Source organism: Zootoca vivipara, chromosome 8, assembly GCF_965207765.1.
Source record: "Zootoca vivipara chromosome 8, rZooViv2.hap1.1, whole genome shotgun sequence".
Lineage (NCBI taxonomy): Eukaryota > Metazoa > Chordata > Lepidosauria > Squamata > Lacertidae > Zootoca > Zootoca vivipara.
Genome location: NC_142591.1, coordinates 67,196,843 through 67,220,987, shown reverse-complemented (window position 1 = coordinate 67,220,987; position 24,145 = coordinate 67,196,843). Strand labels below are relative to the sequence as shown.

The 24,145-nt window shown below is 39.6% G+C and overlaps 1 protein-coding gene across 50 annotated transcripts in view; it reads right to left on the bottom strand.

The window, feature by feature from the left end:
• The window catches only part of RIMS2 (regulating synaptic membrane exocytosis 2), a 360,961-nt gene that overhangs the window by 106,262 nt on the left and 230,554 nt on the right, over window positions 1-24,145 (bottom strand). For 16 of the 50 annotated variants that reach the window (XM_088675810.1, XM_088675811.1, XM_088675812.1 and 13 more), the window contains 5 exons: window positions 18,947-19,018; window positions 15,580-15,642; window positions 10,639-10,716; window positions 9,534-9,707; window positions 8,320-8,429 (listed from right to left, as the gene is read on the bottom strand). In XM_088675810.1, the coding sequence (XP_088531936.1) occupies window positions 8,320-8,429; window positions 9,534-9,707; window positions 10,639-10,716; window positions 15,580-15,642; window positions 18,947-19,018 (497 nt within the window). Of the gene's footprint in view, window positions 1-8,319; window positions 8,430-9,533; window positions 9,708-10,638; window positions 10,717-12,458; window positions 12,534-15,579; window positions 15,643-18,946; window positions 19,019-24,145 lie in introns of all 50 variants that reach the window. The other 34 variants (XM_088675807.1, XM_088675795.1, XM_088675799.1 and 31 more) reach the window with 7 other exon arrangements.

Sequence of the window (24,145 nt, the reverse complement as noted above, 5' to 3'; positions counted from 1 at the left end):
CAAAACATCTGGAGGCCCAAGGTTGAGGACCACTGCCTTAGAGGGATCCCCCGTTGGGCTGCGGCCAGGTGCCCTTCCTCTGGCCCTCCCTCCTAAGGATCCAGCCAAATGCTTCTTCTGCCATAGGAAAGTTTTGACAATGTGAGGTAAGCAAAAGCCCACAGGACATGATCAGTCTGTTTGTGGGTAAAATCCCCTCCTTGAATCCAGCAGCCAACAAATTGTCCATAGGAATGCACTCATTTTAAACAGTGTAAAAATCTGGAAAATGCAATCACGATTACAATAAATACAAGTAGCGGGTAGGTGGGAAGATTGGCTGGAAGCTGTGATGTTGGAAGCTGGGCAGGTCTGCCAGACTTTCATAATCTTCACTTTCGTCTGCCCCAGAAGCTCTGCCCCCTGAGGACCCAGCATGAAGCTCTCAACCTCACCCAGTGTCTCTGCTTTCTATGTGGTTGCAAAGTGTGTAAAGCGCCTTGCAGCAAGCATGAGGTTCTAGATACTGCTCCCTCCTTCCCCAACAGCTGTGCTGGGCCCAAACGACCATTCCCAGTAAGCTTGCAATGTGGAATAAGTTTTGCAATAGGTGCAATAAGAAAACTGTTAATATTATTCCCAATAATAGAAGGTAAAGGTAAAAGGTAAAGGACCCTTGGATGGTTAAGTCCAGTCAAAGGCAAAAGAAGATCAGTGTATGACAATAACTAAATATTAATGCACTGTTAACTAAGCTAATAGACAACATGCAACATAGACTACAAATAATATAGCTCTACACAAACACAATCTAGTAGTTATGGCATGAACTTGCCTTTCCTCCCACTAACAGGTGTATGATGTTTTTCCTCACAATCTTTATGGCAATAAAAACAGAGAGTGAAAATTAGTAATTACATAAGAGATGGTACAGTGTTCTTTGCAAACCACCCAAGTGTTAATACACAGAAGCAAACACAATCCTCATGTATCATTTGCAATAATAATAATAATAATAATAATAATAATAATAATAATAACTGGGTAGTTACACACAGGGCTTCACACTTGTTCTACTAAAATCTTCTTAAATCCATATAACCCAACAATTATATCAACAAAGGTAAATAATAATGAATTACAGGGTCCACAATCAAAACAGTTATTTATGTGCAGGTAAGGGAAATATCATGGGACACGGGTGGTACTGTGGTCTAAACCACTGTTATGGCTTGGTCTCTCCCACAAATGCGAGATGACTCTGGCTGTTATCATATGACCCGGCATATAAGTCGACCCCCAACTTTTGAGTTTAAAAGTAGTCTTATACGCAGGAATATACAGTAATTATTTCAAATTTATTGCTCAAACAACAAACTAAGATGGAGCTCCTCTACTCATCATCCTACCCAGAAGATGGAGTTGCCCAGACTGAGCTCCTCCCCCTTCCCCAGCACGGAAGCCCCCACCTTCTCTTACAGTATCTTTAGCTTAGCTCGGCCACTTTTGAGATCCTACGAGATTTGGGGGAGAATGCTTCCTGCATTCCAAAATCTGACTCACTATTGTCGCTCTCACACAGCTGCCTGTCCCTCTGGCCCTGTTTTTATCCTCCCCTTTGTTCAGAGCTCAGATTACAGTTGCTCTCCCCCTCCTCTCTGCCTTCTGCTGCTAACTGTCCTCTCCCTATGCCTGCTTCTTCTCCTCCTGTCAGCATCTAAGCTTCGCTGACAACCACAGAGCCTAGGGCTTGCCGATCAGAAGATCGGCGGTTCAAATGCCCGTGATGGGGTGAGTTCCTGTTGCACGGTGTTTCTGTGTGCTGCTCTGGTTCGCCAGAAACGGCTTAGTCATGCTGGCTACAACTGTCTGCGGACAAACGCCAGCTCCCTCGGCCAGTAAAGCGAGATTAGTGCTGCAATCCCAGAGTCATCCGCGACTGGACTTAATGGTCAGGGGTCCCTTTACCTTTTTAAGGGAAGTATCAGGGCTGTCTCTAGACCCTGGGCACCAGATGTCTATAGGGCCATTTTGATCCCTTCATTGCCCCTCCTCTTAGCCTTCCATTGCAGCTCATCCTCCTCATCCACCAACAATAAGCCTCACGAGCACAAAGCCTGATTAAATCACATTGTCCAATATGGACAGTGCTGGTGGGGGCAACAGAAAACCTTCCAATATCCTACCCACTAGGAAATTAGAAATAGGCCCATATTTCTTTAATTTCCAAAGCAACAGGGTTGGATTCAGAGTTGTGTGAAAAATTTCCCTCGAGAGTTGGGGAACATTCTGGAATGGTGCATAATATAATATGAGCTGGGGATAGACCTTATGAAAGGAAATAGGTTTTTCAGGGGTAGCAGTGTGGAGAAGGTTAAGTCCTACCGCATGAGCAGCCTTCCATTTGCTATACTCTCTCTTTTTTTAATATTCCTTTAGAATGTCACTGTTTTTAGAGATGGTGTTAGAATGGTTTTTCCAGTTTGTATAGTATTGGGCAAGATACTGGGTATAGGAGAAAGTATTACTAAAGCTTTGGAAGGTCAACTATAAAGACGCTGTTGCTCAGAGATCTCCTCTCCCCCACTAGCCATTTCTGAGTGCACAGACTTTTTCTCTCCCCCTGCCCCCACAAGTAAATGTAGATAGTGATGGCTCCACTCATTTGCATGAAGAAGGGAGGAGAAAGGCTTCACCACCTTAGTTCGCTATTAGAGAGAATTATGTAGTAATATAAATAATAATATACAGTTACATTTGAGATGCAACTTAATTCTTTAATGAAGTCCTTCTCATAATGTCATTTGTAACTGCTCCACTGCATCATTTGAGTATATGAATATGCCACAAATAATGTCAACAGAGTAAAAACAACTACTTAACGAGACTTTTTCATTTTCTGAGCCAGTGTTCACATTTTAGGACATAAGTCTGCATACTAAAAATTATATCTCTTTTGAAATCAAGCTAAAATAACTGTAATTTGTTTTAACTGTTTTTAATATTGGATTTTAAATTGTTGTGACCTGATAATGAAGGGTGGGTAATAAATTGAACAACAACAACAACAACAACAGAATAACATAGTATTGTATGTGATGGCACATAGGTACTTAAAAGTATAATCTCCTGCCCAACAACATAAAAAGAACACTGCTAGATCAGACCAAGGATTTATCTAGTCTAGTAAGCTATTTCTGACACTGATCAACCAGATGCCTCTGCAAAGCCCCAAAGAAGGACAAAAGGCCTCTATCATTATTGCTCTCTAGTAATAATAATAATAATAATATATTACGTATACCCCACCCATCTGGCTGGGTTTCCCCAGCCATTCTGGGCGGCTTCCAACAGAAACACTAATTTCTTAAACATTAAAAGCCTCCCTAAACAGGGATGCCTTCAGATGTCTTCTAAAAATCTGGTAGCTGTTTTCCTTTTTGACATCTGATGGGAGGGCGTTCCACAGGGCAGGCGCCACCAACGAGAAGGCCCTCTGCCTGGTTCCCTGAAACTTGGCTTCTCACAATGAGGGAACTGCCAAAAGGCCCTTGGAGCTGGACCTCAGTGTCCGGGCAGAACGATGGGGGTGGAGACGCTCCGTTAGGTATACTGGACCGCGGCAGTTTAGGGCTTTAAAGGTCAGCACCAACACTTTGAACTGTGCTCGGAAACGTACTGGGAGCCAATGTAGATCTTTCAAGACCGGTGTTATGTGGTCTCGGCGGCCGCTCCCAGTCACCACTCTAGCTGCCGCATTCTGGATTAGTTGTAGTTTCCGGGTCACCTTCAAAGGTAGCCCCATGTAGAGCGCATTGCAGTAGTCCAAGCGGGAGATAACCAGAGCATGCACCACTCTGGAGAGACAATCTGCAGGCAGGTAGGGTCTCAGCTTGCGTACCAGGTGGAGCTGATAGACAGCTGCCCTGGATACAGAATTGACCTGTGCCTCCATGGACAGCTGTGAGTCCAGGATGACTCCCAGGCTGCGCACCTGGTCCTTCAGGGGCACAGTAACCCCATTCAGGACCAGGGAGTCCTCCACACCTGCCCGCCTCCTGTCCCCCACAAACAGTACTTCTGTTGTCAGGATTCAACCTCAATATGTTAGCCGCCATCCATCCTCCAACCGCCTCCAGGCACTCACACAAGACCTTCACCGCCTTCACCGCCTCTGATTTGAAACAGAGGTAGAGCTGGGTATCATCCGTATACTGATGAACACCCAGCCCAAAACCCCTGATGAGCTCTCCCAGCGGCTGCATGTAGATGTTAAAAAGCATGGGGGAGAGGACAGAACCCTGGGGCACCCCACAAGTTAGAGACCAGGGGTCTGAACATTCATCCCCCCACCACCACTTTCTGAACACGGCCCAGGAGGAAGGAGCGGAACCACTGTATGACAGTGCCCCCAGCTCCCAACCCCTCTAGACGGTCCAGAAGGATGTTATGGTCGATAGTGTCAAAAGCCGCTGAGAGATCCAGTAGAACTAGGAAACAGCTCTCACCTTTGTCCCTAGCCCGCCGGAGATCATCAACCAGTGCGACCAAGGCAGTTTCAGTCCATTGATGAGGCCTGAATCCCGACTGCAAGGGATCCAAATGATCCAAATAGTAACAAGTAATCAGCTAGAACCTTGAAGTTCCATGTAGCCATCAGGATTGATAACAATTTACATATGTGTAGTCACTGGCAAGGGTGCACATGACTGGCAGGCTTATTCTTCATAAATTTGTCAAATCCATTTCAAAGCTACCTAAGCTACTGGCCATCACCACAAACTGTGCTAGTATAACATGGAAATTATGCATTGTGTGGAGAAGTCATTTCTCTTGTATTTATGAATGTTCTCAAAATCATTTTCATTAGATAGCATCCTCTAGTATTATGAGAGAAAGGAAAAAACCACCTCCTTTCTTCATTCCATACATAATATTAACACCGTGATGAGGCCCCTCATCACCTTTTTCTCAATTAAAAAGTAAAAAACAGTATAACCTTTCCTTGTAAAGAAGATACTCAAACACTATTTTGGTGCCCCTTTTCTTCATATTTTGCAGCTCTATAACATCCTTTTTGAGATGGGGTGAACACAGTATTTCAGGTATGACTGCACTATACATTTGGATAATATCATTGGATAATATCATTCTGATACTGGCAGTAAAATTTTTGATCCTAAGGCACAACAGTCAACCATCTAAGTCATCCACCAACTACAGATCAATCCATGCAAACTAGATAACAAAGTGTCACAGAAATACTGAGGGAGGAATAGCTCCAGATCAGGTCAAGTTCTGACAATTATCAAAGTTCTGGTGGCCCAGCAGAGACTCAGTAAAGCTCTCATTTTCAGTGGCTTCCCAGAACTGCAAAACCAGAGGGGATTGGTTTGGTAAAAACAAACTAATGAGCTCATTCAACTTTATTCATCACTAGTTGGACGAATCTGCTCCAAATCCAAGTCACACTGCTGGAGAAGGCAAAAATCCAGAAAACCCACAAAATATAATCTATATAGCTTTTTAATAAAAAAATTAATAATGGTGTTAGAACTCTGGCCTAAAAGTTTCAGATGAATGAGACTGAAGGATATTTCAGCACTGGAGATTTTTAGCCATCTATGCAGTAAATAAGACCGCTTCTTAAGAAAACATCCCTAGATTCGGAGAACCTAGGTAATTACCAGCCAGTTGCCAATCTCCCTTTTGATGGGACAGGTCTCAAGTGGGTGGTTGCTGAACAGATCCAGGCACTCTTGGAAGAGACTGATTTTCTAGATCCATTTCAATCAGGATTTTGGCACAGAAACTTCCTTGGTCACCTTATATGATGACCCTTGGCAGGAAAGAGACAGGGGCAAAGGGCAGCTCTATTTCTCCTTTGCATCTACAGGAATGGCAGTGGTTGTGCTAGATGTCTTGCCTCGGTAATGGACTGGATGAGAGCCAGCAAACTGAAGCTCAATCCAGATGTAAGACAGAGGCACTGTCAGTGATAGTTCCCTAGACTGGATAGCTGGGAGACTGTCTGTTCTTGAGGGTGTTACACTCCCTCTTAAGGAGCAGGCACATAGCTTGGGGGTGCTACTGAATCCATTACTACATGGATTCAGTGGCCTCAGTGGTGTGGAGTGCCTTCTGTCAGCCTTGACTGGTGGCCAAGCTACACCCCTACCTGGACTGGGATAGCATTGTAGCAATATACAATAGCAGGTACCAGGCCAACAATAAAACTGCTAAATACCACTAAACATATTTAGTGTTAATGATGTGCTTGGTGCTGAAATAGAACATACATACAACATGCAAACTAATGCATGTTCATTGTATATTATGTGCATAACAAAGTTAATTATGTGAGACAAAGTTAATTTGGGGTTTGTTCTTTCTGAGCAGCAACTTCCACGTCACATGGCAAACTTATTGGGATGATGATCTCTGAATAAACAGTCTACTATTTCAATATACACAGAAAATGGAAAATCACATGACAAGGAAATATTGACTCTGTGACTGGTACTGGTGCATTTAGTGAGTGCTTCATAACACAGTCATGAATACCATAAAGGTTACATCAAACCTGATGTGTTTAAATTCTGTTGATGTTGTTTTCTTTCCTCATCCCACTGAGTCAGGTTGTTTTTGACTGCTTATCCCTACATGTGTATGTGTAAATTCAGTCTTAGGCTACAATCCTAACCCACCTACCTGGGAGTAGGCCCTATTAAATTCAATAGGATTTACTTCTGGGTAGACATGGTTAGGATAGCACTGTAACTATTTGTTATTCTATTTAACTATGAACGTGCTATATGATACTTGATTCCAATGTTATGTATCTAAATAATGTGCTCCAATAGAGTTGAATAAGTTAAGGTGTTGAATAGTGTCATAGCTCTGTTACTATTTAAATAAAGCTAAGTTACAAAAAGTGCAGTGGATGTTGGTACATGCCTCACTAATGTAAAACATTTCAGAGTCAAGGTAAAATCTATACAATTCAGTAGCATCAATTGCAGCAGAGTTTTTTCCCCTCGTTTTTTTTCCAGCTTAGAAAGCCTCCCATGGAATAAAAAGGCTTATAGCACAAAACAAACCCTCCTTTCTGTATAGACCTTCATAAAGTTCTGTCTCCTTGTCTCCATTGTCTGGGGGAAATTAAAGTAAAACAGAAAAGGGAACCAAAGCATGGGATTAAAAAATCCTCCATAAAGTATACAAAAGGCATAAAATGGATCTTCATCTGGAGGCAGCGGAAGGAGTGCTCATCTGGGCAATTAAACAGAATTTTGTAGGAATATCTGAGAAGTCTAATTGTAAATGCTGAAAGTGTATTTTATATTCATGTTCTATAAGCAAAAAATGCTCCCTCCCAAAATTTTGAACAATGGAAAGCATGATTCAACCAAACATAATTGAGGCATATGGGAGACCTAAACAATTAAAATTAGCTGCTGCCAGGATCTGATAGTCTTTCTCACTCAAGAAAAATTTGCTTAGTAGCCAAGTCTCTCCATAGGTCAGGCCTCATATTTTGACCAGATGCCTGATACAGCATACGGTAGGAACTTTAGATTTGAGAGGTAGTGTCAAGCCATTCATAGATGGCAAACTGCTTATAATGTAGGCCTTTTTCACACAAGAGTAACCTCTGTGGGCAGATGCAGCATGACCCATTTGGCTGGCAATACAAACACCCATCACTCCTCTTTCTCCAACAGCCAATAAACATCTCCCCACAAGCCTCTGGAGGGAAGGGGGAAACTACATGAGTAGAAATGAACATATGATCACAATATGCAGCATAAACTAAATGTCCATCCATAATGGTGAGCCACCATCTTGTGTTTAATCATTTTGGGACTGGCATCATAAAAGTACCTCCACATTTCATCCTTTATATTTGTCCAGATTGCTTTAATTATCCTTATTTACGAAGAACGTACATATGGCCATTGTGTCACATTTTATGGTCCTGCATTAGCTGATATTCCTATGAAATGAATGGGATTAACAAACACTTGCAACCTTTTAGGATGGTGCAGTTTATTATATGTTCATCATTAGAAGACTTTACAGGCTACATTCTAACTTATATTTTGATTGCAATGAAGGTAGGATGAATCATGATCCACGTATTAATTCTATAGTTGTGATGACCATTATAGAAATCAATACTGTACAGAGCTTTAAAAGCTATTGAAACAAGTAATGGGCAATATAGAACACATCTCTTGCCAAAAACCAGTTCAAAACCTTAGAGGCAAAGGTTTCCATTCAATGCTATTACTTTTATATTTAGCAACCACATCTCTGAACTTTAAAAAGCTCACTTACTTCTCTCCAGTGTTCCCTTGGGTGGGAGTTGTGGCAATTGTCTACCCCTGCGTCCTGCTACTGGAGTACCTGATGGGCTTGTTTGGACAGACCCCGTACGAGCATGTGACCTACAGGACACAGCAAAAGAAACCATTAACAGTGAGATAGATTTGTTCCTAGGTGAAAAACAAATAAAGGAGGAATGGTTTTTGTACAAGTTGAACCTTTGTTAGCTGTGGCAGCTCGGCCCTATGCATTTTAGAAGGCATAGTTATTGCTAAAAAGAAGGTTCATCTGAGGAAAAAGCCAAAATTATGCAAAAGGATGATACATGTAATGTTTAAGGAATTGCATCTGCAAATTGTCTATGAAAATGTATGTAGATATATATATGCACACAGATGCAATAACACATACAGAAAGAGATACACATAAAATTGTGTGTATGTATATGTTCTATATTTTAAAGTCCAGCAGAAAGATATGTATGGTTTCAGAATTCAGTTAACATATTGAATGAGTGTTTTATTCAGCTATGAATATAAGGCAAGCAATAAGGAAGATGTACATTTCAGTGACTGAAATGGAGTAATATGATTGCTCTTAATCATCCTAATTCACTACTAAAAGACAAATAATAGTAATATTTTGCTAGAAAATAATTTCTGTGGACACAATCAGCTCCACACATTTCTATGCTATGTCCACAGTTTACTTATTTCAATACTGTTTGATCAGGAATACATTACTTAGACAGGAACAATGCAGAACATGCACACAGAGAAAACAGTGGTTAAAATAGTACATACAATTAATACAATCAAATTTAAGAAACTGTTTTTTGAAAGGAAAAAAAGTTTCATTTGATGATATGGTGATAATTCCATAAGCGATGTCAGATGGCCACATACAATTTCTCATTCTGTAAGAGAAATACATGGCAGTTATGAGGTGCACATGGTGTGAGAAATCACCCAGGATTCCTGATAAATGAGAAATCACAAAACAAATGTAATTATTTATGTCATTAATCATTGTTAGTAAACAAATTAAAATGGCAGCCACACCATTATATCCCCTGTGGAATATAAATAGTGTGTTGGCGTTGGCAGGGTTAGTATCTACGGCTACTGGTGATCAGTCAATGATGAAAGGCAATACCATTGAGCTTTTGGGAAAATAAAAAGTGAGCTAGTGGGGCAGGATTAGTCTGATTGGGTTGTCTGTTTCACCTCGATAAGGCAGGTGAGGGAGGGGCAGATCTTCCAGTCATTAATGAAGGCATCGATCTCATGAGATTTGAGTCAGGACGCTCAGTGGATCGAGAGCGGGGGCTGGGCCGCTCTACCACAGGACGCTGTTCTGTTGATCTGGATCTTTGATATGGTAGTCTAGGTCCCCAATTCCTGTAATGTTAGTCAAAAAGCAGCTCAATTGACCTTTATCTATAGTTATGCATTATGCCGCATCATACTGGGTTTGGAGATGATCAACATTATGTACATTTCTCACAGCTTTTCTGTTTTTTGTTTTAGTTAGCTTCCTGATAACATAGAAGACGTGTGAAGGAAGTTTGTCCCTTTATTAATAATTTGGTATATGGAAACATTTTGAATGGGTTATAATGTCATAATCTGCAGCTTGTGTACTAGGATATCCTGCATTAAAATGAGTCATTTACTGTTTTGTGAAGAATCTCTGAATTAAAAATAAAAACCATTGGCTTGACTCAAAATAGCAAGCCAAGTTAATATTTTTTAAAAGTAAGGTCATAACTTGCACTCTCAGTCAGTAAGGATGTCATTAACATCAGTACACTTGATTAGGATAACTGAATATGAGTAAAAGATTTCAAGATCTTGATATTTTCGTTAATGTTTTCCATTCAAACGATGCTGGTGTCAACCAATAGGCTTAACTTTAGTCAAGAAAATTTGCTGTTTTTCCCCTCTCTTTTAAAGCAGATGGAACTTATCTGCTACTGAATATGACCTATGCAGGAATACTAGTTGCACTTCTGAGGGGAAAATATAGATCACGTCAAATGGAATATGTTCGTATATCAGCATAATGAAAGAATACCTAAAAAGTCAAAACAAAAAGTTTTCAAATAAAGTTATTCAGAAATGTGATCACACAAAACCATTTTTTAGGGTTGTAGGCTTTCAATGAGGTACTAAATAAATGCCCCACAGACAGGTTCAGAATAATACCATCCTCCAATATCCTTAATCTAAAGCACTTAACAAGCAGATGCACTGGAACACATGATCAGCAGGACATACTAACTATCAGGGAGGTATCACAGCTAGCCTCAGACAAATTCACAAAGATTACCTCATGTTTTCTTCTGGATCTATATATTCACTTTCTGAACAGGAAGCTTGATCTGCCAATACATCCACTGTTTCACTTCTTTAATATCAAGGATAAACAAAACAAAAAAAATTCACCTTAGCTAATGCTGCATTTAACAGAGAGGTGTATACTTACGGGGCAGCAAGGAAGTGTTAAGTCTATAACTACAGATCTTGATAGAGTGGGGGGGGGGTTCTCCTTAAAAAATCTTTTATGTAAAACTTACTTAAGGGCCGCTTGTCATTTTACCACCACAGTGTGGGAGTTTCTGCAACTTCTCCCTTCTTGTATCAAGAAGACCATGTCAGAAGCCCCAGGGCCTTATGAGAGAATCTTTGGTTCCTTTCCACATCAGTGCAGTTTCCAGGAGGAGCTCTTATGTAGTCTCCTCTTGTGTATTCTGGGACTTCTGGTGTCATTCTCATGGCACCAAAAGCAATTGCACTGCAGCAGCTCCAACACTGGAAAGGTAATGCAAGAAGAGCCCCAACAGCCAAAGGCTTTCTTTTTCCATCTACAGGACACTAAAAGTGATGGTCTAAGAAGAGCGAGACCTTTTTAAAGACACATTTTTACTAAGGTACTCCATATATGAAAGAGATAATGCTCTTGAGGGCAGGGTTCATAAAAGCATCTGTGAATATATAGATTCTATGTTCTCTAAGTCAACTTTTCCTGAGTCATTTATGGGTACATTATCCAGCAATACACTTCACACTAGTTCAATATCCAACCTATAGCTCTCACATAGCTCTCTGAATTATAAAGCACTTTATAACTTTCAGTGGAACATCCTTGCCTTGTCACATGTAAAGTTTTTCAAGCACGTGTGATTAATTTTAAGTCATCCTAATGATGTTCAGTCACACAACTAGTATTTGTTCCTTTAATTGCTGAAAGCTATGTAAAAATAAAAGTAGATTGCAATCACAATGAAAAGTAATACCCAAGATGTTTTCAAACTCCTTTTGCATTACAGACAAGTGTTTGGCATTCCACTATTTGAACAATAATTACTTCAACATACTTCAATCTTTACTGGAAAGAACCCTCACTCTAATTTTTTTTTACTTGTGAGAGATCCAAGTACAGTACATTATTTCGCTATACACTGACTAGAGCTGAGTTTCTTAACCCAGCAGGTAGATTCTGCATTGTTTTACTGGGCCAAATGTCATCATGAACATGGAATTTACAAATCCACCAGACATATCAGAACTAGAAATTAAATTATGTAAATTAAGATGTAACCTCACAAGCGAAAATGATCGATTTGTGTCACACTGCAATAATCTTGTCTAAACAAAATCTTTATGTACATCCTAAGCTGATTAGATTCACATAACTTTTAAAAATAAGTAGAAAATGAATCTTGCACATCAAAGTTATGTATAATTAAGGGAACTCCATTAACATAGAAAGTTTTAAAATTATATACACTATTGCTACAATGAGCAAATTAGGAAGCATGATGATGCATGAGCACAGACAATTCATTGTTTCCTAGGCCAGGTGCTATCTGCTTTGTTAGACACAATATTTGGTTTTCTGTCCATAGAACATGACAAGTAATGGCAGCAGCCAGGGCTAAAACAATGAAGCCACTTAAAGCAATGAATGTGTCAGTGACAAAGAAATGAAAACACAAAAATGCAGCATGAAAATGGTGCATTTTAATGACCATTTAAGGCTTCCTCTACTTCTAGAGACACTGATTGCACTGCAACAGGAATACAAACAAACAAATACCTAAGAGTAACAAGTGCAAGGCTATACTAGTTACTTTTTACTGGAAATACCTGTCAGTATCTGTGGAAGGCTGTTGGATTTCAATCCTTGGACATGCTATTCTTCTACTAGCTATTGGAATTTTGCTGTTTCACAGACACAACATCCTTTGTTAGCACACAATCTTCACTGCTACACACAAACATCTCTATTTTTTAACCAAGGTAAAACACCAGTATTAAGCTATCAACAAAACAATTTTAAAATAATTACATACTGAGCAACTGAGCAGATTTCATTTTAAAGCGGACCAGTCACTAATAGTGCATAATATAATCATAAAATTCATATGTACTAATATTATAAAATTAAGCCATCATATATGTAATATAAGCAAAAGTGTGCTCAGACATACTGAATATAGAATTGAGATAATAAAATAATCTCTTAAAGAGGCCATATATGATGAATGTATGCTATGCAAACCAGAAAAAGTGAATCTGTCTGCATAAGATTTCATTTTCACCATTATGTACTTGTGATGGCTGTTAAGCAGTATATACCAAAAGTCTATTATATCAGTAAAGAATTTTTCCAAAATATCTATCACAGCAAGCTATTTGTGAAAATTCCTAATTTCAAAAGTATTTCTAAAAGCTATATAAGAAGTATTTCCTCCATATTTTCTTCCTATGAAGTTAAAACCCCAACATAAACTCTGTTAAATCCAAAGAGGCAGGAAATATGTGTTTTAATTTTAGGAGTGTTTTAAAAATACATATTTTCCAAGATTAGTTTTAACAAATATTCCATCATTTGCTTCAAGGTTGCCTATAAGCAAAGTCAGAAATTAAAAATGAACAGATTGATGCATCCAGTCTACAGAAAGCTCTCCTATGTAAAGATACTAGAAAAGTATCCCATCTCTGCACTGTTTCTGTACATTTTATATGCTATATGATGCGTTGCATTTTGCCTTTTTTTCTTTTAAAAAATCATCTATTACAGAATGTTCCAGTCTCAATACAAGTAGTAAAAGACAGTCCTATTTGTTCCCAAATATATCTATTTTTCCTTATTTCTCATTCACCTGCTACTGACAGTTAAGTAAAGTATAAAATAACTTATAGGCCCAATAATGAACCTCACTGGGTTGTAAGCTTGGGCAGTGTGTATGAAGGTCCTGGGCTGCCCAGACAACAAGACCCCTCTCTTGGCCTCACTGATGCAATACATTTGGCACCAGCTTGGCTGCAGGAGTTGCCAGAAGGAGGCACAAAGTCTTAGGGGCTCTGCTCTGGATTTTTTGTGCAGTGTTTACTCCTTAGCCTCTTCTTCTCCTGAAGATATTCCACAACGCAGCAGGGATTTAGGAACAGAGTTTTACTTCTCCTAGATGGGCTACCTTCCCAGGTTGATGAGCCCCATCTACCTCTCACTTCCCTGTACAGAATGTGCAGAAACTCTTCCTGATTGCTGGACTAACTATTGGTCTCATCTGCTCAATCTGCTAGAGCAGGTATAGGCAAACTCGGCCCCCCAGATGTTTTGGGACTACAACTCCCATCATCCTTAGCTAACAGGACCAGTGGTCAGGGATGATGGAAGTTGTAGTCCCAAAGCATCTGGAGGGCCAAGTTTGCCTGTGCCTGGGCTAGAGCCTGTCTTTGCGTGCAAAGGAAGCTCCTAACTCACCAAGGGTTAGAGACCCATTGACTATTCTCACCTGGTTTAGCTGGCCAGTGAAAACCATTCCTGGATGTGGCCACTGTCTTATGCTGACAGCTTCTAGGAGCCACAGGCAAGTGCAGGGTGGGGACCAAAGGTGGACAAACTACCACAGAAGGAGCACAATGTGTCCCCACCAGTGATATTCCCCCTCCCCTAACACCTCATATACCACATTGAACAAATTGGGTTTTATTGTTAAGGTATGTATCGTAATATTTGGAAAGAAAACGATGTAGCCAAGTGCCACAAAAAGAAACTACAACAAAAAACTCAAAAATAACCAGTGTTATTCTAGCTGCATCAAATGCTGTTTACACTATATAGGGATGAATGAAATGAGACCCACTAAAAAAATCTATTGCTTCTTCAATTTTCCTGTTCCCCAAGCAATATATCTGCATGGCAAATCTATCTGGCAGAATAAAATTAAAAAGGAACCTTAACTTCTATTGAATTGTTTTTTTGGTGGAGCAGTTTGCAAACACCTGCCAGAGTGGACTGTCGACATGTTAGTGTGCAGATCCTTTATTCATTGTTCTCTCTACTGAAACACAGAAATGGGCTACTATATAAGTATTTGGTGGCCTATAAATGAGTGGCATAAAGTTTGGAACTATTCAGAAGTTTATCAATAATGAAAAAAACAACCACTGGGGGAGGAAAGGTAAATTATAGCACCACTACCACATAAATTGCACCACTACCACAGGCTATTCACAATTCACAACTTCCTTCTTGGTATGAGAGCCTTTATCATACAGAGCAGAGGCATTTGGCTTTCCAACAGACTGCTGTTAATCAGAACATTCCAAAGTTTTCGGCTGTTGGTTGACTATTATCAGCTGACACTACAATCAACACACGTAACTGGAGATGGACAGTGTTTCACCAGAAGAGCTCCTACTATGCTGCTTCATTTTCACTGCCTCCAAACTGTGTCATCTGTCTTCTATGAAATTTTTTCCAATTAAAAACCCAGATTCATATAAATATTTGAAGCATATTTGCTATTCTCTCTCTTCCCATGATGAGGTTGAAACTAACTCTGGAAATAAGGGATACAATGTGCCTTATTAATTAATTTAAATGTAGTGTCAGTGCACAGGTACCGTAATTTTGGATTAAAAATGAGCAGAACATAATCTACAAAAGAGGTTCAGATACAGGGACACAATGTGTACATATGCTCGTGTATGGAAACCTGCTCAAAGAAAACAGGTTTGCTTACCTGTAACTGTTGTTCTTTGAGAAAGATCTACATACAATTAAACAAACTATGTGTGTGATGCAACATGGAAAGAAGAAAATAATGGACATGTCATATTAAAACCTAACCGTTTTATGTCCAATGGAAAAAATCACACTTATCAGGTGTGAAACCCATTAATAAAATAACACTACATTTAAATTATGAGTACATGTCTTTAATCATAGAAGTGTAACACTACACTCTTTACTTACCCATAGTTTTCAGCTGAACCATTGACTACATGATCTGCCCATGAACTTGCACCATTGTAATACCTTTGCAATGCAGTTAAAATAAAGACATGTTATAAAGATGAAGCTATTTACATATCAACACTTTTCATGAAAACATATTTTTGACTGACTAATCTGACAATTATTTCCAGTGTTTTCTGTATATCACTTTCAATGAATGGATGTATGTTCCCCCTTAACATATTGGTGCATTGAATCAGTGTCAGCCCGTTTGACCTATTATCTTCTAATATTCAGTCTCTGGTTTGTTGGTTGGTTTTCTGTGTTATATTGTTTTGAGAAGACTTGTGTTTTATGGAATATATTCAAAGAACCCTTTTTTCTTTTTACATTTAAAATATGTATGACCAAACAGCCATTCCAATCTTAAATATATGCACCAGACCATATATCTGTATCACTGGCATCACAGTGCTGTGAAACTGAGAGCCACTTCATATGCTATGGGGCAGCAAATTATTTTGCCAACTTCTATGCATGTAGAAGGGAGCCATGGCCAATCCTGGTTTGTGTGCCACATGCAACTATGGGATACATACAGGATACATACAGATGTGCTGGCGGCAACAGCAGTGTATAAATGCTTTGCATATATCCATGAAACACATAATAATACATTGCATTTACCGATGGCATAATAATGTGTATTCTTTAGCCTAACCAGACACATTGTGAGTAACAAATATTTCAGCTGGGGTAATTAAAAATATATGACATTATGTGAATAGTGTTTGCAAGAATAGTGTGTTTTATACAATATTGTGGAATTTTATGGGTCATATTCAACTAAGTTATATTCACAATAGGCCCAGTGAAATTAATGGACCTAACCAAGTTATGTTCATCAGTGTAACTTATGCAGCATGGCTGCAATCAAAGGACTTAATCAAAATTGTAACAATTTTGTAAGATGGGAAAAATATAGAAATAAAGCAATGACAAGAAGATATGACAATAGATGTGCTTTCTCTGTCTACCAATGGTATACTACTTTTACAGAAATAAGTAGGTTGACTTATAAAATCAGAACCATGTGCCTTTAGGAAAATAAAATTCAAGAATGAAGTAGTTTAAAAAAGATAATCAAAATATAATGGATCTTTAAATATATATATATTGGTGTGAATACCTAAATATGTACTTTTATGTTAGCAGATAATAGCAGAAATCCTCAAAGGTATTCAGAAATACTCCCCTTTTTTACCATGTCCATGATCATAAGCACTTTGGGTGTAGGGAAATATCTTTTTTGGTTTCGGAACTGCATAAGGCGTGATGTTTAATAATAACAGCAAAAAATTAGAATAATGCTACTATTATGCAATTAACCAAATCATATAGTATTTACTCAAATGTATAGATACAGTTACATGTAGGTAGCCATGTTGGTCTGAGTCGAAACAAAATTAAAAAATTCCTTCAGTAGCACCTTAAAGACCAACTAAGTTTTTATTTTGGTATGAGCTTTCGTGTGCACGTATCTGAAGAAGTGTGCGTGCACACGAAAGCTGATACCAAAATAAAAACTTAGTTGGTCTTTAAGGTGCTACTGAAGGAATTTTTAAATTTTGTATAGATACAGATATACAAAAGCAATATATGCCATTGGGGTGGGAGGGACATCCTTAGCATCTTTAGCAGTGGCTAAGACTATCAAGGCTTGTAAAAACTACTTAGCGGGCAGCTGAGAAAGTGACCCGTTTCTAATATTAATAAATAATAATAATAATATTTTTTTTATTTATACCCTGCCCTCCCCAGCCAAAGCTGGGCTCAGAGCAGCAAACACCAAATATAAAACAATTGGTTAAAATACAACTCAACAACGAGACTGAATACATCAAAATTAAATTAAAAATGCAGCCTCATACAAAAGGGAAAAAGAATGCAGCCTCATACAAAAGGGAAAAAGAAAGGGAAAATGGGGGAGGGAATCAGGTTGGCTCCAGGCCAAATGTCAGGCAGAACAACTCTGTCTTACAGGCTCTGTGGAAAGAAATCAGGTTCTGCAGGGCCCTGGTCTCAGGAGGCAGAGCGTTCCACCAGGTCGGGCCAGTGTTGAGAAGGCTCTGGTTCTAGCAGAGGCTAATCTGATTTCCTTTGGGCCTGGGATCTCTAAGGTATTACTATTTATGGACCTTAAGGTCCTCCACAGGGCATACCAGTATATTAGTGCATTAATCTCAACTACAGTGGAACCTCGGTTTATGAACACCTCGGTTTACGAATTTTCGGTTTACGAACTCCGCGGACTCATCTGGAACGGATTAATTCACTTTCCATTACTTTCAATGGGAAAGTTTGCTTCAGTTTATGAACGCTTCAGTTTATGAACAGACTTCCAGAACCAATTACACCCATGCTTCGGGTTAAGTACACTTCAGGTTGAGTACTCCGCGGACCCGTCTGGAACGGACTAATCCACTTTCCATTACTTTCAATGGGAAAGTTCGCTTCAGTTTATGAACGCTTCAGTTTAAGTACTCCGTGGACCGTCTGGAACAGATTAATCCACTTTCCATTACTTTCAATGGGAAAGTTCACTTCAGTTTATGAACGGACTTCCGGAACCAATTGTGTTCATAAACCGAGGTACCACTGGACCCAGATACTCTCATCAACCAAACTGATACAAATATTAGAACAGGCATGGGTGGAGTTAACCTTCAAGGGATAATAAGCAGCTTCCTGCTCATCCTCCTCCTGTCAATCCAACCAACTACGCGCGCATGCGCAGAAGCGTTCTAGAAGAGCTCTATCGGCGCATATGCAGAAGCGTACACAGAAGAGCTCTATCAGCGCTTCACGCATGCGCTAAAGCGCTGCTCGGGCTGCGTACTTTTCAGGGTGCGAACGGCACCCCGAAACGGATTGAGTACGCAACCTGAGGTACCACTGTACTTGTGCAGCACTGATTAAGTCTTAGATTGTGAGAAGCCTATGTTTAAAGAGAAGTTTCACAGTCCGGTAGCATCACTACACATATACAATGTACATATAGATCAACCCAGAGATTTGTGGCATTATTACTTGCAGAAAAAAGGTACAGGTATAAGAGAAAAGTAACAGTGTTGAAGGAATTGGCTGCACTGCACACATTCTACCAGTAAATATATTCTAGGTGAAAAAAGCACTGGGCAGCTCATGCAATACTAAACTACTCTCTGCTAGTTCAAGCCATTTATAACAGATCACTTGGAATAATATATTGTACAAAGAGCACAAGTATCACAATTCTTAGCTATTTCAAAATTCTACAGCACAGGTGCTCAGAAAATGTTTTAATACAGATTCTTATCTACATCTACTATATGAATCAAAATACCTTTCAGGAGTAGGGGAAATATCAGTGTCATCATAATATGTTATAGGCACTCTTCCCTCCTTTCTATTCCTCCTGAACATAAAATAAACAGCAAAGATATTTCAGACATTTTTGAATTGCCTTAGGTGCTCTATGCTTTTTCTTGCTTTATCACAAAAGATAATGACCATTATGTAATGTTCATCCACCCTTTTCCTGCTGCATGAGGCAGTCTAGCAAACACCAAAGATACCTAAAGGAGGAAATGTACAATAAAAAGAACAAGTACTGTGCTGAAAACAGCAATTTCCTCTTCTCCTCCATTTCATCTAATTTAATTTTTTTATCTAATTTAAATTATCATATATTCTGATGTCATTAATAAAGCTCATATGGCAACCTCCTCAAAGGTTCAAAGTACAACTGAGTCTAATATTTATTTTTCTACCATTTGCTGAGTGAGTGTGAAATGAAACCACCTTTGACAGTTTTTGGTGGGAGGGGAAGAGAGAAGAAATCCCCCTCCCCCCAAAAAAATTCATGGAGAGGTGCTGCTACTTACATTACTTAACCATGTAATGTGCCTGAGGGTTTAAATGTAACCTTGGGAGTGATGCAGTGCAACAAGATGTCACTCTCAAAACATTCCAGGAAAGATGGATGATGGAAGAATGCAGAGATCTTCATGCTGCAGCCACTTTGTAAGCAGCAAACCTCCCTACCCCCCACTGGGGAAAAAATCCAGATAAATTCCCTCTGAAAGGCAGAAAGCTTGCCCTGTTTCTTCATGGGGAGAATATTTTTGGGAACTTCTGACAGCTTTTGGCATGGCCATAGTTGAAAGCACCTGTGAGGGGGTTGCACTGACTAGCCTTGCCCTTCCATTGGCAATTTGTGTGTTAGTGACTATGTTAAAGGGTCCCATGTGCATACCAATGTACATGCATAGGGCTATTCCACGAAGGGGGACTGTTGGATATGTGGCTGGAGGGCCGTGTGGCTGGCATGGATAGCAATGACAGCAGCAGGGTGAAGCTTCAAGAGAGGGTGCCAACTCACCCTTGGGATTGTGGGTGCCCACCGCAACGCGGACATGCAATGTCACATGTACATCCCTGCATGTAGTGCAGGCAATTATATGGAGCAGGGAAATACATGCCATAATGAAATCAGGATTTGGCGTAAGTACAAAACAGAGTTACATTTACCTGTAACTGCTGTTCTCTGAGTAGCTGCCTGTAAATTCACTCATATAGGATCTCCATCTGGATTAGCCAGTTCATAGAGTTTTTAGAGAGCAAGGTGCTCCTTCCCAAATTGTCAACTAATGCATTTTGCTGCCAGGTCAAGAGATGTTCAAATCCTCTGTATGCTTAGCTGTTTGTAGAGAGGTCAGCTTAGAACTGAGCGGGTAGGGGCAGAATGAGCAGAAATTGTATTGCATAATTAATGCACCCAATGGTAAGAATCCAATGGTCCAACACAATGTTGAGCCCTTGATCATTAGCTTACCTATAGTGTTGGAAAAGCCATGGGTGTTTCAGATTCCTGGTAAAGAATCTATTCCCAAAGGAATGGGGACTACATCCCCAGCAGAAAAACATGCTATTTGCATCAATTTCCACTGGCCGGGGGGGGGGGCTTCAATGGTCAGAGGGTCTTATCTCCAGCAAAAATTGATGTGAATAGCATCATTTCCCCATGTAGTCCTATTTCTAGTGGCAAAACAGGCACTGCTGGATATCTGGAGTGCCCAGCGTTATCTCTGTTCCCTCCTTGCTGCTGTATGTAAGTTGATGCATCTTTGGGAAGAGACAACCTGGCTAGTAGATGTTTATACTCTATAAACCTCCCCCCATATGTCTGCAGCTGCATATACACTGTCATATATATGAAGCCTGAATCAGCAAAATCTCTCAGAATGAAACTCTTAAGTGACATTGTAATTCTTCTTGTTGGTTTATCAGATCCAATGGTGGCATGGATAACTGAGCTGCTTGGTCTGGGCAACCTTATTGCTTAACTTGAAGTTCCATTGGAAAATCAAAGGAACCAAATGGCACAAGTCCCATATCTGTCCTAACATAACCAAGGTCTGAGTTATCAAACCATATACCAGGAAAGATTAGGAGATGGTGAAAAGTTATTGAATGATCATAGTCCCATTCAGATGCTGGTGTCCTGCTATCTTAACAAGCTATGGTGAGCCTCAAGCTTGCACACTCTTTCTTCCCCCACTTTTGTGGTCACAAGGAGATATAAATTTTCTGTTTTCACTTTTTAAGAAACCATAGTTAGCTATTACAGTCAAACTTGGGGAATTGGTTTGCATAACCCTAATTAGAAAACAAACTTGAACCAGAACCACTGTTTGATCTTGCATTGTCTTGGTTTATTGAACTGAGAGGAGTTTGCGCTCTCTCTCTCTCTCTCTCTCTCTTTTAGTTTTTCTGCCTAGCAAATTGTCAACAATATGGTAATTTTGTGTCCACAAAACAACATCCATCTTGCTAAAACTGATAAATTATCTTAAATTTTCCAGATGTGGAAGGTTCAAGACTGGTTTGGCAGTAGTTAGTTCATGAGTCACTAAACAACCGGCAGCACCTCCAATGCAAATGCCACTGCTGAAGAATGTACCGTAAAATGCAAGGTTGTACTGAAACACAAATCATCTGCAACTACTACATTCCATCACTCTTACCTACCAGGGATGTTCTGTAAAAAGCAATCTGCTTTACAAGGTGGGTACATTTTTTTAAAAAAAATATTTAAGCTATCTCTGGAATTCCTTTGTTACTGGAAAGAAGATTCCATGGAACCTGATCTTTGCTGAAAAACAACTCTTGTTCTTCCCTTCTGAGATAGAGGAAAGGATAAAAATACTGGGCCAAGGTGTCCAAGGCACATCAATGTCCAGGTATTTGTTTCAATGGATTTGAAAGCAGTTTAGCAGTCTGCTTTTATCCAGCTCTTTAAGTGAAACCTCAATGGTATCAAATCTTTTCTTTCAGGAATTAATTCTGCTGGATATAATACTGGCGCAGTTTCCACAACCCCTTTTACTCAGGGATTTTGGAAGTCATCTTCAGATCCACATCATTTAGGGAAGTCTTATATGATCCTTTTCAAGATTTCATAGAATCATAGAGTTGGAAGAGACCACAAGGGCCATCCAGTCCAACCCCCTGCCAAGCAGGAAACACCATCAAAGTATTCTTGACATATGGCTGTCAAGCCTCCGCTTAAAGACCTCCAAAGAAGGAGACTCCACTACACTCCTTGGCAGCAAATTCCACTGCCGAACAGCTCTTACTGTCAGGAAGTTCTTCCTAATGTTTAGGTGGAAGCTTCTTTCTTGTAGTTTGAATCCATTGCTCCGTGTCCGCTTCTCTAGAGCAGCAGAAAACAACTTTTCACCCTCCTCTATATGACATCCTTTTATATATTTGAACATGGCTATCATATCACCCCTTAACCTTCTCTTCTCCAGGCTAAACATACCCAGCTCCCTACGCCGTTCCTCATAAGGCATCGTTTGCAGGCCTTTGACCATTTTGGTTGCCCTCTTCTGGACACGTTCCAGCTTGTCAGTATCCTTCTTGAACTGTGGTGCCCAGAACTGGACACAGTACTCCAGGTGAGGTCTGACCAGAGCAGAATACAGTGGTACTATTACTTCCCTTGATCTAGACGCTATACTCCTATTGATGCAGCCCAGAATTGCATTGGCTTTTTTAGCTGCTGCATCACACTGTTGACTCATGTCAAGTTTGTGGTCTACCAAGACTCCTAGATCCTTTTCACATGTACTGCTCTCAAGCCAGGTGTCACCCATCTTGTATTTGTGCCTTTCATTATTATTTTTTGCCCAAGTGTAGTACTTTACATTTCTCCTTGTTTCATCTATCTGAGGGTCAGGATCCATCTCCATCATGGCCTCTCAGCTACCGTGACTCCCAGGGAATTCAATAATGGGGATATAACTGAATTTTTCAGATAGGGCATCTCTGAATGTGCCAGTACTTTTGCCCACTGGACAATTTTAAGTCTGGATAATCCAATTGCCCTGGTCCATTTTGTAAATTTTAAGGCAAGGCAATGCACATACAGCAAGGTAACCTTGCCCCTGCACTTTATGTTGTGCCATAGAACTCAAAAATAATAATCTGAGGATCGCTCATAGTCATTATGAGCAATTGTTTGTGAAAAACACAAAGAAATGTTAATTTTCTTTCTCGCTTACAACACCTCATAGTAATGTATAAGGCCTATACCATGGCAGTAAAAGGGGAATTCAGTGGGTGTTGCAATAACTCATGACAGAGCTTCTTTCTGCTATAAGAAATTAGTCATAGGGAGAGAAATGGGCACCTCATGTTCCAGAAGTTCAAGAATAACATGCTGTACATGTACGGGGACAGAACCCATTTGTAAGACTATACAGAGGCCATAAAGAGAACCTAACAGTTACTTAAATTTGTTATTTTTGATCTGGGAATTTTCCTCTTTTGAAGTAAAGTATACACGGATGTGACTTAAGTGGCAGAGCAACAGTACAGTGGTACCTTGGTTTTAGAACAGTTTAGTTTATGAACAACTTGGAAATAGAACACTGCAAACCCGGAAGTAGGTGTTCCAGTTTGTGAACTTTGCCTTGGAAGTAGAACATGTTCCGCTTTCTGTCAAGTGTGTTCCGTTTGTAAATTGAGTCCCCTGCTGCTAATCAGAGGCTTCCTGTTTAGTCTGTCAGCTGAGCACCAATGCAACACAGAGGTGATATTTGGAGCTTTTGTTTTTGCTATTTTTTGTGTTTTTGTTTGTGTGCCTTTTTCATTTTTTTGACTGTGACCTGTTATTTGTTTTATGGGACTGACTTGTGACTGTGTCTTGTGACTTCGTTTTTGTGACTTGTTTTTGTGACTGTGTGAAACCCAGTTCAGCTACTGATTGATTGTGTGACTGCAGAAATGGATAAAAGAAATGGATAAAAGTCATTCAAACAATGACTATCATAAGAAAAAAAACTAATTTTAATTTTTATCATCTACAATACTGTCTAATTTATTTTATAGTACAGTACATTGATTAGTGCTTTCATTTTATGGACCAATGGTCTCGTTAGATAGTAAAATTCATGTTAAATTGCTGTTTTAGGGGTTGTTTTTAAAAGTCTGGAATGGATTAATCCATTTTGCATTACTTTCTGTGGGAAAGCAT